At 45.2% G+C, this 14,763-nt stretch overlaps 1 protein-coding gene across 3 annotated transcripts in view; it reads left to right on the forward strand.

The window, feature by feature from the left end:
* The window catches only part of RYR3 (ryanodine receptor 3), a gene marked incomplete at its 5' end in the record, with an annotated part of 560,922 nt that overhangs the window by 342,243 nt on the left and 203,916 nt on the right, over positions 1–14,763 (forward strand). For all 3 annotated transcript variants that reach the window (XM_082617154.1, XM_082617153.1, XM_082617155.1), the window contains 7 exons: positions 1,986–2,090; positions 3,731–3,834; positions 5,109–5,192; positions 6,829–6,988; positions 8,726–8,873; positions 9,986–10,191; positions 10,784–10,958. In XM_082617154.1, the coding sequence (XP_082473280.1) occupies positions 1,986–2,090; positions 3,731–3,834; positions 5,109–5,192; positions 6,829–6,988; positions 8,726–8,873; positions 9,986–10,191; positions 10,784–10,958 (982 nt within the window). The remainder of the gene's footprint in view (positions 1–1,985; positions 2,091–3,730; positions 3,835–5,108; positions 5,193–6,828; positions 6,989–8,725; positions 8,874–9,985; positions 10,192–10,783; positions 10,959–14,763) is intronic.

The raw sequence follows: 14,763 nt of genomic DNA on the forward strand, positions 1-14,763 counted from the left end.
CTCCTTATACATCACTGACTTAATATACTTTTTCTACAAAAAATATATATATACATTTTTTCCATGAGCTCCCCTCCTTGAAAATAATTGGGATTTTTGCAAGTAGTGAAAACACTAATAATCATTATAATAGAGCTAGAATTGTAGGAGCCAGGGAGGTGATACAGAAGGGAAACAGGTCAAGTGTTCAGGCCCTCCTAAAGCAGGGGGCCATTTCTTAGCCCCAGCTGACTAGTTGCCAGGCAAAAGTGTGGGGCCAATGTTAGCAATCTTTCAACTGGTCAAGGGAAATTAGAACTCTGGATTTTTATATGAAGTCTCCTATTTCTTAGGAGCTATCAACTAATAAATGAAAATGGCAATAATTAATTGTTTATTGTTATAATTATAGTAGTAGTAAATTAAAGAAAGAGGGGGAAAAAAGAGAAATTTGAGTCCCCAGTTTGTGACCTTTGTGGAGAGACATGAGCAAGGTACCAGGAAAACACAGAGAAACTTTTCCTGAAGGTACCTGGGGAAGACCTCCAAAAGGTAGTGAGGCATTTGAGCTAACTCCAGAAGGATAAATACTGAGGGAGTTTATATTAAGACCAGAGCTGGACAGCAGTTAAAGGGGTAAAGACAGATTTTTGCTTAGAAGTTATTGCAGTAGGGGAAAAGGAACTCCACTATAGAGCTGGGGTCAGTTCTGAATACAACACAAACAACTGGGGATTTACAGCCAAGGAGCAGGTTTGGGGTGGAGGTGGGGTGGGCATGTCAGTGATGGAAAATTACTAAGAGGAACGTCAGGGGTTGGGATGGATTCTTGCTAAACTGATCTAACAGGATTCTTACTGAGGGCAGGTCAGATAGATCTGATATCACCTGGGGGAGGATGGGGGATGAATAAGTTTGATCAGACATGGAGGGTGATCACATATCAAGGGTGTAGGTTGTTACTAAACTAATTTAGCAAGATTCTAGCTAAAACTGGGATCTTGAGGACAAGGCCCAAGGATCGAGCCTAATCAAAAATGGCTCAGAAGCACCCATCAAGAGCTTGGTCCAAGGAGAAAGTCTTTGTCATTTGCCATGTGGCATGGGGGTGAGGGGTATACATATTATGTGTATCATGGGTAGTACTAATAAGAATTAAGGTTGTGTGTGCAAGGGCACAGAACTGAGTGACAGTGTGACCTTTGGGGAGAATTTCAGGAGCTTTGAAAGGATGTGTTTGGGAGGACCGTGACGAGAGGACTGAAGAATGGCACTATATGCTTGGTTAATACACCTAGTCTGTGTCTTGGGAGTGTCAAGGGGCACTTGGAGGTACTCAGGAGGAGAGTGTTTTGATGTGGTTGTGTTGTCGTGGGCTCATCACTCTGGCTGCAGTGTGAAGAATAGATTGGCGGAGAGTTGGGGAGACCAATTGTAAAGCACTTGCAATGGTCCGGGTAGAAAATAACGAGGTTGAGTGACTTAGAGGAGGGGAACCTTCAGAAAGATGATTAGGAAATAAACATGTTGGATTTTGTGACTGATTAGATGTTGGTGGGGGATGTAATGCCAAGAGAAAAGACACTAAGATGACTTTATGGTGGGGTCTTTCAACGAAAAGAGAAAATACAAATAAGACAAGAAAAAGGTTTTGAAGGAAAAATAATGAATTCAGCTTTGAATAACATGCTGAGTTCACTCTGGTGGGAAAATCCTGCAGGTAGTTGGAATAGTAGGTCTGAACTTCAGGAGAGACCATGGCTGGAGGCTGGATGGTCAGGAGTGACCATCTACAAGTGGATGAGATCTCCCACGGAGAGAGCATAGAGGAAGGGGAGATACGGTCCAGGGGAAGCCAAGAGAGGAAGGAATCTCTAGAAGTAGCCCCTCCTGGGTGATGTGTAGAGAATTCAACTGGGGCACGCGATCTGTCTAGATTTTATGACAGATTTCAATACAGTTGATTCTTGCAGTTCTCACTCCTCACTTATTCCTTTTCCTTTTAGGTTGTTTTACCACCTCACCTAGAGAAGATCCGAGACAGGCTGGCTGAAAACATCCACGAGCTTTGGGGAATGAATAAAATAGAGCTTGGCTGGACTTTTGGCAAGGTATGTGTTTGAGTGGCCGGGCCAGGGTGGAGGGTTGGGTTGCCTTGTTACCTGGAGGCGTTCTTCAAAGACTCAAATGAGAAAAAAACCTCACAAGCCCAAACCCACTGGTTCTTACTGACTCCCATCGAGCTCTCACTGAGTACAGCAGCCTGGCTTGGGAGTTTGTTGAACTGCAGTCAGGGGTGCTGGGGAGACCAGCTCTGCACAGACAGACGCAGGAGCCTGTCTCCTTCTTTCTCCCAGATGCTGGTCTTTTTCTTCAGGGAATATAGAATGTGGTCAACCCTTAGCTCCTCCTTCAGAGCCTCAGATCTCCCTTTCTCTTCAGAAAAAGCTGTTCTCTCTGCATGGCTAGTGAGAAGAAGCTGATTCATTGTTGTGAATCAGAATTTGTTTAGTGTGGTTTTCAGATGCATCACTAAGATTAGTGGACACGCAGAGGAGGTTAAGGAATCTCTTTCACTAGAAAACATTTTTCAAAGAGGATGTAAATTAACTTTGTTCTGTGACTTGTGTAAGGTCGTGTCTGAAGGCAGAAGGATCTGTGATTCTGAAACTCCCTACGACCCTGACACTCTCCGATTATGCACATTCCAGCTCAGTTACTGAAAGTGTCCCTGCGCTCTAGCACTTATATATTGATATAGCTCCCATAAATACTCTCCTTATATATGACCACCTCTTTGCTGTATGCTCTTTTAACACCACAAACCTCTCCATTGAGAACGAATTCCAATTGCAATTGTAAATTTATTTCTATGATGATTGTATTACTCCTCCAACAGACTGTATCCTTCATGGGGCTGGGGCTACCCCAGCTCACCACTGAACTCCTAAGGTCTAGCTCACTGCCCACCACATAGTAGACATTCAACAGATGTTTGTGGAATGAATGAATGAATTAGTTAATGTCTGGATCTACACCATCCAATACAATAGCTATGGGCCACATGTGGCTACTGAGCACTTAAAATGTGAATAGTCTGAGTTGAGATGCGCTGTAAGGGTAAAATACACGTTGGATTTTCAAGACTTTCTATGAAAAACTAATATAAAGTAGCTCAGAAATGATTTCTTATATTAATTACTTGTTAAAATGGTAAGGTTCCAGGTGTATTGGGTTAAGTAAAATACCTTATTAAAATTCATTTCACCTGGTTTTTCATTTTGTTTTGTTTTTGTTTTCTTGCTTTTCTTATATGGCTACTAGGAAATTTGAAATTACAAATGTGGTTCACATTGGTGGCTAACTTTGTGCTTCTATTGGACAGTGCTGGCCCAGATTCTGTAGTCCTTTATGTTCTGAAGAATGCTACCCTGCAGTGGCACTATGGTTCCATGAGTTTGGGACAGGCAGGAGCATGGCTACCACGCATAAAATAGCTTCTCTGGGAAAGATGTTCGGAATGCAGACACTTGACTAGAATCAATCAGAACACAAGCCACTGGCAGCCTGGGGACGGCGTGTATCATTTATTAGAGAGAAGATCGTCTATTTGCCTATCAACAAATAGCTGTCTTTGTCTTGCCTGATATGAATTACCTGGGCCATGTTTCAAAGTGTGTCCTTTTCTATTTCCCAAGGCAGTGCCAGTTGTCAAAACTTAAATTATATTCTTTCTTATATTGTCACCTAGATACGAGATGACAATAAAAGACAACACCCCTGCCTTGTCGAGTTTTCAAAGCTGCCTGAAACTGAGAAGAATTATAACCTACAAATGTCAACTGAAACCTTAAAGTGAGTGTTTAATTGAATTGAATTTGGACTAAACAGTGAGTGGATGACTTAATGCCTTATAACTAAACTACAAACCTGTTGTCTCTCAAAAACATGATGCATTCTGACAAATTAGCCAGGATGGGGATTATTCATGCCACGAAAGGATTCAGCATAGTGAATAACACATCTACTATTGTTATTTAGCATATAGAGTTCTTTAGAGACCATTTGCTATTTGCCAGGGACAGGGAAAAGGTAGGCAGAAAAAAAAGAAGAGAAACTTATAATCAAAGGGCCAAGTGCCTCTTCTAGTTCATGTATAATCAAGGAAAGAAGATAAGATATATAGTAGGTTCTAGGTCATACTGAAATTGGACAACTTAACCTCTCTAAGTCTCCATTTTCTCAACTACAAAATGAGGATAGTAATAGTTCTTATCTCTATATAATTGTTGTAATGGTTAAATGAGATGATACATATTTTTTTTAAAAGATAAGGCATTTCTAAAAATGAATGGGAAAACATGGTTTAATTCACAAAAATTCAATTTAAAAGTAACTTTTAGCTTCTCTGTGATCCCACCTGTGGTTTAAACCCTGATTCAGATCTTCATTTTTTTAGCCCCATTTTATATCTCCCTTCTCTAATTCCCTTTGTGCTTGTCACCTGTGCTTCTCTGCATTGTATTTCTCTGTCTGATAGTTGGTGGAGAACTTTTTAACACTGTGGTTTTGCTGGCACAGTGATGCTCCATCAGGTTGCTTTGTCTCATAGGCTTCCCGTATGTGATGTCTTCCATCACACCAGCGCTTCTTGAGGATGTGGCTTTGGTACCTCATGGTGTCCAACACAGCTCAAGACACTTCATACAGGGAGCATGTGGGAAATACTTGCTGACCTCTGGGTTCTCCCAAAGGGGCTGTTAACTAACTTTTTGTTGCATTCTTGCTACCGTCTAAATCACGAGTTGGCAAACTAAGGTCCACAGGCCAATCTAACCAACCACTTATTTTGGTAAAAAAGTTCATTGTAACAAAGCCAAGCTCATCAGTTTGTGTATTTTCTATGGCTGTTTTCACTCTGTAATGGCAGAGGTGAGTAGTTGTAGCAGAGACATAAGGACCACAAAGCCTGAAACATTTCCTATCTCGCCCTTTACAGAAAAATTTTGGCAACCTCTGGTCTAAGTGAATGAACATTGTCTCTTTTTATCACTTCAGACATAGGTTAGGGTTCTCACTGTCCTTCACCTTGCAGTTGACCCTTGTTTTCTCTCTCCGTTACGTCACAGAACCCTCCTGGCCCTGGGGTGCCACATCGCTCATGTTAACCCGGCTGCTGAGGAGGATCTCAGGAAGGTCAAGTTGCCCAAAAAGTAGGTGATCACTTAATGGTCAGAGACTTTAATGCTTCAGTCTGAATTTTTAAACTGGGAGGACAGGAGGCCCATGCACAGAGGCAGGTGACGGCCCCAGATACTTCTAGCGCCAGCTCAGGATGTCTCCACCAGGTACCTAGACTGCCCTGAAACCCCCAGACAGAAGCCGGCTGAAGTAGAGTATTTCCAGTGCTTCTGCCTGGACCTACACTACTATCTACTATCGTTAGTTTTGAGCCAGGAGATGTGGCACTCAGATGGATACGCTGTGTTGGTCTATAAGAATAGCAGTTGGCACAGGAGCTTGAAGATCGTCGGTAGCCACAGCAGAGATTCAGTCCTCTGTCACTGGGCCAACCTTGTAAGTCCCTTGTGGAAATGTGTGTCCCTGCCAAGATTTAATTTGGCCCCTAAATCTGCATGTGTCCTCTCCCTCTCGTCCATGTATTCACCGAGCCATGTGTACTCACACATTCAGATGCGAGCCCACGGGCACATCTCCTGGCTCCCTTGCTCACCCACACACGTGCCAGCCTCGGGTGCGCACGCATTCACACCCAGGTGTCGTAATGACTTATGAGCCAAGGCAGTGCCAGCTCTTAATCAAATGCTTATCTTCCCCTTCCTCCCTGTGAAACTCCCAAGCTGCCAAGCTGCACTCTCAGAGGCAGCTCCTGGTGCCAAGAGCAGCTCATCTGAGAGGCAGCAGCTGAGGGGTGGCTGGGGGCAGTGCTCAGCAAACAACACATGTTGACTCTGCCCAAAGTCAGGCATCCCTAGAAGGTGGATGAGGGGCAATATCATGCCTACAGTCGACCTTGTATCTCATGCTGCTCACAGGTTCTTGGGTCGAGTAGTGCTGGTCTGCAAGTCATCACATTTAGGCTCTGGCCCTGATCTGGGCAGTCCGTGGTCTTGGGGCCCTGGATGCCTCTGGACTCACATTGCCACGTGACTGTGGTCAGTTACTCTCCTGTGAGTCACTCCACATGGGGCCCTGCTCCTCTCCACTCACACAATGCATCTACCTGGACTCACACTGAGCTTTTCCCATCTTCACGTTATCTATCAAATTATCTATCGAATTACAGACGTGTGTGACTCCTGGACTGGACAGCAAACCATGAAGATTACTTCAAGCTCACAGATTCTCTAATGTTATGATTTTTTTTAATTTTCAAAATGAAGGTTTAGTTTTCTAAGACTGAGTGATCATTCTTTGCTGATTTGTAAGAAACCATTTGGTTCAAGGTCCTGTCCATGCCAATGTGGTCATAAGCTTTTGTGCTTTTGAAGCGAGACCAAGGAGCTTCAGGTGATGTTACATTACACTGAATGTGCCATTGTTTGTAGGGCAGGGTCGTTTTCTTAGGAGTAAAGGTGGATTTGCACAGACCATCCACTTTCTCCAACAGTCACCTTAATCTGTGACATGCATTGGCAAAAAGGGTGGTGGATGAGGGTCTTCTTCTAAAGACTTGAGATAGAGCTGAGCTGTCCATTCTGCCAAAGATAGAATCTGTGACTGTAGCCTTATTTTCCTAGTGTTCTGACCCTGGGCTATTGGTCTAAAATCTGGAATGGGGGAGCTGTACAGTTCTGTTCAAAATATATATTTTCCATTTACTTGTAGCTACATGATGTCCAGTGGCTATAAGCCAGCCCCTTTGGATTTGTCTGATGTGAAGCTGTTACCTCCTCAAGAAATTTTAGTGGATAAGCTTGCAGAAAATGCACACAATGTTTGGGCAAAAGACAGAATAAGACAAGGATGGACCTATGGCATTCAGCAGGTGAGAAGTGCTGGGTCAGGTCTGCTGGAGAAGCCAGGAGATGTGATCATGCATTAAAATGCCATTTTGCTTTGGTGGGTATTAGATTGGAAGGTGGAGGTTGCCTTTGCACTCTGTTCCTCATGCCTCAGCACATTCATTATTTATAGAATCATGGGACTGGATGGAATTTGTAATGGTCACATTGATATTAACTCCAGGCATAATTCCAGTTTTCCAGCAATGGATAGGCTTACCTTTCCTTTGTTGGTCTGGTTCACTTGTGATCATTTTGCCCTGTGTATATGGCCACTGGCTGCATCTTCTCTCATTCCCTGTCTTGTTGCTTGCCTCACGGAGTCCTGAGCTTTCATGCACTCTCCAAGGCCAAGGTAAGGCTCACATAAATCAATGTCACAGCTCAGCAGTATTTCTGGGATGGTCCCAAGTATCTACCACTGAAGGGGAAAAGGAGGGGAAGCTAGCCCAGGAGAGAGGCAGACTACCCCACCAAGAAGCCTGTGCCCCCTTACTTCAGTCCACAGGGCCAAGATTCTTGGGCAGGGTTCTTAGTTTATCCAGAGGCAGCCTGAGAGCCCAGCAAGGAATTAAGTGGAGTTTGGAACCAGGGTTCGGCCCAAACCATCTGGTACACCTCTCACTCTGAAATGCCCCCCTCATCTCAGTAAGTACCGGGCTCATTATCAGGGAAGTTCAAGGATAGCTGTGTGCACACATGTTCATTCATTCCTGAGCCTCCAAACCTGCACATGTCTGGAACCAAGAAGACCACAACTGTGGAAACTGTGTCAGGGAAGGGAGTTGGGGGTTCAAAACAGCATGTTAGGTTATGATGACTTGTCACTGCTGTTGTCATTATTGTCTTCTTAGTCCCCATTAAGGAACCGGGGAGGACTGTAATACAAATATGTGCCTACTACAATGAAATGGCCCCACTGTGGCTCTGCCACCTTTTCAGATGCTTCTCTGTGAGCAGAGATGTCTATTAAGAACTGTCGGGGCTTCCCTGGTGGCTCAGTAGTTAAGAATCCGCCTGCCAATGCAGGCAAAACAGGTTCGAGCCCTGGTCTGGCAAGATCCCACATGCCGCAGAGCAACTAAGCCCGTGTGCCACAGATACCAAGCCTGTGCTCTAGAGCCTGCAAGCCACGGCTATTGAGCCCACGTGCCACAACTACTGAAGCCTGCATGCCTAGAGCCCATGCTCCACAACAAGAGAAGCCACCGCAATGAGAAGCCCGCGCACCGCAACGAAGAGTAGCCCCCACTCACCGCAACTAGAGAAAGAAAGTCTGCACACAGCAATGAAGACCCAATGCAGCCAAAAATAAATAAATAAAATAAAGAAAAAAAAAGAATCTGTTGTGAGGAGGCCATAACTGTTTGAATCATGGCATGATCTTTCATAAGGGAATAGTTACGCAAACCCCCATCTGCCTTGCCTTGGGAATGGAGGTTTCTAACCAATTTCATGACACGTCATTTTATTCACAGGCTGGCATTATTGAAATGGGTTTTGTACTGCTAGTTTTGAATGTTAGTACAATTTTCCATTTATACTCATTTAATCTTGAAGCAGCAAATATGTACATCGGTAAATATCAAGGCACTGGGCGAAGAGCTAGCAGACTCACCCGAGGAAACCAGGACTGTTGCTGGGAGTATGTGAGTGGGACAAGCTCTTTGTAAAGATGATAATGCATTTTCTCAGCATCTCTTCTCTCTGGCTTCACACAGGATTTAAAGAACAAAAGAAATCCCCGTCTGGTGCCATATGCATTACTGGATGAGCGTACCAAGAAGTCAAATAGGGATAGCCTTCGTGAAGCTGTTCGGACTTTCGTTGGTTATGGCTATAACATTGAGCCATCAGACCAGGAACTAGGTAATCAGTGGAGATTGTTCACTCTGGCCCCAGTTTACTAAACAGGTCTTCTTCTGGCGGAATGCTACCTTTCAACAGGTCTAACTTGCCCTATTAGAAATGCTGGTGGTGCTAAAGAGTGCTAAGCTCAATGGTGTATTTTAGAAGTGGGGGGAGGGGGCTTCCCTGGTGGCGCAGTGGTTGAGAGTCCGCCTGCCGATGCAGGGGACACGGGTTCGTGCCCTGGTCCGGGAAGATCCCATATGCCGTGGAGCGACTAGGCCCATGAGCCATGGCCGCTGAGCCTGCGCGTCCGGAGCCTGTGCTCCGCAACGGGAGAGGCCACAACAGTGAGAGGCCCGCGTACCGCAAAAAAAAAAAAAAAAAAAAAAAAAAAAGAAGTGGGGGGAGGGAGGAGGGGCCATGTTGATAATAAAGCAGTGTCCCACTGACAGATGTTTCTGTAATGAGCACGTCTATGACAAAATCCCACAGGGAATAAGTTATCCTCCAGCATAGCTGAGCTTTTCGGGATATTTGGTCACAAAACCAAGTTACCTTTATTTCTCTTGTTTTCCAAACATGTGAATATCAGCTTACTTTGGGGCCAGGTAATGTCATCTCTAAATTGAATTCTAGCACTGATTAAAATCACCAGCTTATGATTATTTAACATGTCACTGCCATCTCATACCCCAGGGGATACCATAGGCTAGTGGGGCAGTAAAACATGATGAAGGGGGTGGATTTGGAGGAAGACAGACCTGGGTTCAAATCTTTGCTCTCCTTGGTTTATGGGGGTCTAAGACCTTGAACAGGTGAAGCTCTCTGAGCCTCAATTTCTTCATCGGTAAGAGGAAGACAATAATACTGATTTCATAGGATTATTGTGAGGAAAACCTGAGATTTAGTTTCTACTGCAAAGCAATCACTCACTGAATGGTAGCTTGTATTGTTATTATGATATGATGATGATAGTGATGATTATATTATGAACAGAATGCTGTGTCAGCTAGTAGGAGATCTGTCATCAGCCTTTGTTGTTGAAAGTCTTTTGAAAAATGCTCCCTGAATATTAAACCTATGTTCTCTCTCTCCCTCCTGCGCCCTCTACTTCCTTTTCTTCTCGATAGCTGACCCAGCTGTGGAGAAAGTCAGCGTAGACAAGATCCGCTTTTTCCGGGTAGAGCGCTCTTATGCAGTGAGATCTGGAAAGTGGTATTTTGAGTTTGAGGTGGTGACTGGAGGAGACATGCGTGTCGGCTGGGCCAGGCCAGGCTGTCGGCCTGACATTGAGCTGGGGGCCGATGACCAAGCCTTTGTGTTTGAAGGCAGCAGGGTGAGTCTGGCTGGTGTCCGCATGTCCTCAGTCCGGGTTTTTCTGCTTCAAATATTTCCCCAGAAGTGAAAAGTGCTGAGTATCTGGATCTCTGGCTTCAAAAGGGAGGAGCCACCACACTGGCTAATTGAGACCATAGAATGATCATCGCTTAGTGTTTATCCCTTCGCTCTTTCCTCTGGAGAAGGGGAGGGCTGCACACTCTCGTCCTTTCCATAGTCACCTGCGTATCTGCCTTGCCTCTGAGCCCATGTTCCCCTCTGCAGGGGAGGCTCACAGAACACTGTGCAGCCAGTATGAGGGAAAATCTTACCACTTTGTCTTAGAGGGAGTTCGGCTTGTTTTCATAGCTGACTAGGTATTGGGAGACTCAGGCCACCTTTTCTGATGAGCCTTGTATATCTTGGTTTCATTCATCTGTAGATAGACCATTTCTCCCTGTGAGTCGTCCTTGGTAGAAAGGGAAGTGCCTTGTAGAAACCAGGTACCACTGCCCATTAGGAGAAATTATTCATGGGGTCATTTCTCCAGTAGTACAGGGCCCTCTAGGCTAGGACCTCCATTTCTCTAAGCCCTCGCTCTTGTTTTCTAGGGCCAGCGTTGGCATCAAGGGAGTGGGTATTTTGGACGGACCTGGCAGCCAGGAGATGTGGTTGGATGTATGATTAACCTGGATGATGCTTCAATGATCTTCACGCTGAATGGGGAGTTGCTGATCACCAACAAAGGCTCTGAGCTTGCCTTCGCTGACTACGAGATTGACAATGGTAAATCCACCAGCTTTCCCCCTCTCCACCTCCACGGGATGAAGGGAAATCCAGGGAGCAGGGTGAGATCTTCTCCCTCCTCACTTAGGACACACTGACCTTTGCAGATTTGAAACCCTGGTGGTGAAGATAAGATCTTATACTATCATTTTTGAAGGATCAAGACAAATAATAGTGATAGTTGATGTGTGCAGTGTAAATGTAAGTCTGAACTTGCCAAGAGACTGACCAAGGGGCTCTCCTCTAATCCCCTGCCCTGTGCCTTAGCATGTTAAGGTATATCTCACCTTTCCCGGTATCACAGAGGAAATGCTAATTGCATGTGGACTAATATCCCTGGCAGGAGAGAAAAGTTGGTGAGTTAAAGAATTATCCTCATATTCTGAATTGAATTGTCAATCTGAATGTCTGTGTAATTGAACTTGATGCTTTGATGAGAATCACTGAAACACAGAAGTGTGACTTAGCTGTTCCCTTGAATGCAATAGAATTTATTTTGAAAGTCAAGGATGCTATGAAACCCAAGCACAGTTGCACTTGTTCATGGCCGTGAATAGACTGCAGTCAGGGCAGTGCTTCCAGCTACACAGAGGAGCGATGGGCGCTTCTTATTTCCCATCTACAGAGCTACGTTATGTACCGAGGCTTTTGGCACCAGGAGAAGGGAGCACTGGACTGTGAGTTAGCTGACTCACTCCTAACAAACTGTGTGGCTCCCAGACAGGCTTGGCTTGACTTCTCTGGGCTTTGCCTCCTTCATCTGTACCAGAAAACAGGATGATAGACTGCATAAGTGCCAACCTCCTTCTCAGCTGTAAAATTCTGTGGCAGTGACTTAATACCAGCTGTGATCACACCCCTGTGCTTGGTGCTTTGCCACTCTCTGCTGCTTCAGCACAGATGAGAAGGAGCCAGGGAGGTCGAGAGGAAAAGAGGCTGCTCTGGGTCAGGAGGCCTGGTTTCCTGTCCTGCCTCTGCCCTTCCCACCTGTGACATCTCGGGTTGACTTTATTTAATGTCTTTTTACCTCATTTCCCCCTCTGTAAATGATTAGGGTTCCTGGTAGCTTTAAATTTCTGAGACTTTACAAAAAGAAACAGCCCTCCCTCCCCACCCTGAAAGTTAAAAAAGATAAAACTGCACAGGCAAGAGCAGCAGAAATACCTGAGTTTTTTTGTGGGGTGGTGGGTACACGGGCCTCTTACTGTTGCGGCCTCTCCCGTTGTGGAGCACAGGCTCCGGACGCGCAGGCTCAGCGGCCATGGCTCACGGGCCCAGCTGCTCCGCAGCATGTGGGATCTTCCTGGACCAGGACACGAACCTGCGTCCCCTGCATTGGCAGGCGGATGAGTATGTATTTTTAATACATATAAAATATTATGTATTTACAATGTGTTTTAGCTTTACAAATCACTTTCACACTTTTTGCAGACATCTATATTATCTGCAACATGCATATCCAACTGTACCTTAAAAGAGCTTTAAAGAGTTTTCTAAGAACCACATATTTGGGGTAATAGAAAAGTTGCAAGTCAACATATTTTCCTAGAAAGACAGGATGACTGAAGCCAGATGGGGTCATATTTTAATGCCTTCTAAAAAGGTTTAATATCAAAGTTTTGAAAAATATGTTTTTGGAAACAGCTGGGAAAGATGTTGCCAGCAGAAAGAATGGTTTATGCACTGGTTCAGAGGCGAAGAGGGGGAAATCATGTCTGTGGGCATGAGGGCAGCAGAGAAGAGCATCCTCTGACCCTGCTCTTTGGAAACAGATATTTACCAAGTACCCATCACAGGCAGTGCTTTCTTCATGAGGCTGGAGGAAAACGAAGAATTAGAAGATTCAGATTCATCCCCAAGGAGCGTAGCTCCCTAGAGCAGGAAGAGCACCCCAGCCTTGATGCAGGCCATTTACCCCAGAGGGAGTTGTGCTGTACGAAGTTTTTAGTCCTTTGGGGGAAGGAATGGGGGCAGGCACTACAATTCTTGGCTGGTTGTTTTCCTCTGGGTTATTTATAAGTTGTCATCTCCATCCTCTCCTGTATCATAGATTATCTACTCTTATCGGCCTCATTAGAATTTTCCTAATCATTGTTCCCTGGCCTGGACCATCACAGCTCACATTGTTATCACCAAAAGGCATCTGGAAGCTCAGAAGCTTCCACGGTGAAACCTTTGCTATTAGTGTTCTCTTTTATCCCATTTAAAGGAAAGGAAGAGAAAGTTCTGCACATGGTGCCAGGCCTCAGAACATGCTGTCTGGAAGAGGCTTCAGTGCTGGTGTCCTGTTCTGCCTGTACCAGGCACTCTCCTGGGGCACCTCCTGCCTCGCTCCAGCTTCAGCGTCTGCAGGGGCAGCCTCCCAGGCTCTTCCTGCCACTGGCCTGTCAGGGTTTAACAGATCCCCCAGCTCTGCTGGCAGCTCTTCCGTAGGCAGCAGATGAAACTTCCTTGCGGGCAGTGTTGCTGCCATCTGCGCACAGACACACTGGTACCCAAGCTTCCTCTGTCATTCTCTCCCTGGATGGGTCCTATGACAGGGGAATGTGGCCTCTTGTTTCCTGTGTTTTCTACAAGGCTTGCGACCATCTCAGTGCTGTTCCCGAACACCATCTTTGTGAGGCTTAGAAAATTAAAATTAATGGGTAAAACGTGAGCTGCTGGATTGAGACTCTCAGAAACAGCCCAGGGATGGTCTGGACAGTCATTTAACCACCTCTCCCCAAGATCTGAGTCTTTCCATTACTGGGAGTGATTTGCTCTCATGTCTTTCTTCAGCTTGAAATGGACTAAAAATGGCTCCATGGTTGGGATTGTGTAGATAATTGGTTTCTTTCCAAGCTCCTGAATTATAAAAAGATGACCTCCTGGCTGACTCTCCTCCTAATCACAAAGCCGTATGAGGCCTTGTGATTCAAAGTTTATCAGAACCTGGGGTCCTCTGCAGGATTTAAATGTGTGTGTTCTTGACATACCTTTCCTAGAACAGGAATTCTATGCACATGTAGGTTCCAAGTAAGGCCGTTTGCAAATTTTCTCCTCAAACCTCTTCAATGATGTCAGCATAATTACTTCTGCTAGGCCGCATGTAGGGATGGAGTACTGCTTTTCCCCTTTATTTTTCCGTTTTCTTACTTCTCCCGTCTCATTTGAAGCTAGGGATTAATTGAGTTGTGTAAATCCTTGTGTGTGCATGACATTGTTCACAGTAATGCCAGGTAGCCTTACCAAGTGGATCTGTCCATCCAGATCAACTCCAGGGAGCCGTGTGGCCACTTGAAGAAGGCAGCCCCTCTCCTCCAAGGGGCCTGGAGCACTTTGTGGTTGTAGGTCTCCAGCTGCCTGATCTAGAGGCAAACTAATCAACTACACGACACTTAGGAAAATCATCTGAAAAGTGAAGGAAGAGTTCATCACAAAGCCAGTCACTGGAGATAAGAATTAGAAAGCAGTCATCCGGGCCTCAGTCCCCATTGCTTGCTCTGGACTGCTCTTGGGCAGCCTCGTTCACATGCTGGCTTCACATACTTACCAAGAGACAGAACTTGAGCAAGTTATCAACTTGCTAGGCCTCGTTTTCCTCATCTGTAGAATGGGCACAATAATGAGCTAAATCTGTAGAGAGCTGAGCCCAGGGCCTGACACCTAGAAAGTACTTGATAAATATTAGCTGGTAGGGTTTATCATCATTGTTCCCCTTTATCTGTTCCCCTTTAACTCTGCTATAAAGCAGAGTTATCAAGTTACATGAAGTTGTAACTCCTCAAGTAAAGAAGTTGTAGAAATGGAGCGGAGTCTCTCCCCC

The sequence above is a fragment of the Mesoplodon mirus genome (assembly GCF_964341445.2).
Source record: "Mesoplodon mirus genome assembly, chromosome: 4".
Lineage (NCBI taxonomy): Eukaryota > Metazoa > Chordata > Mammalia > Artiodactyla > Ziphiidae > Mesoplodon > Mesoplodon mirus.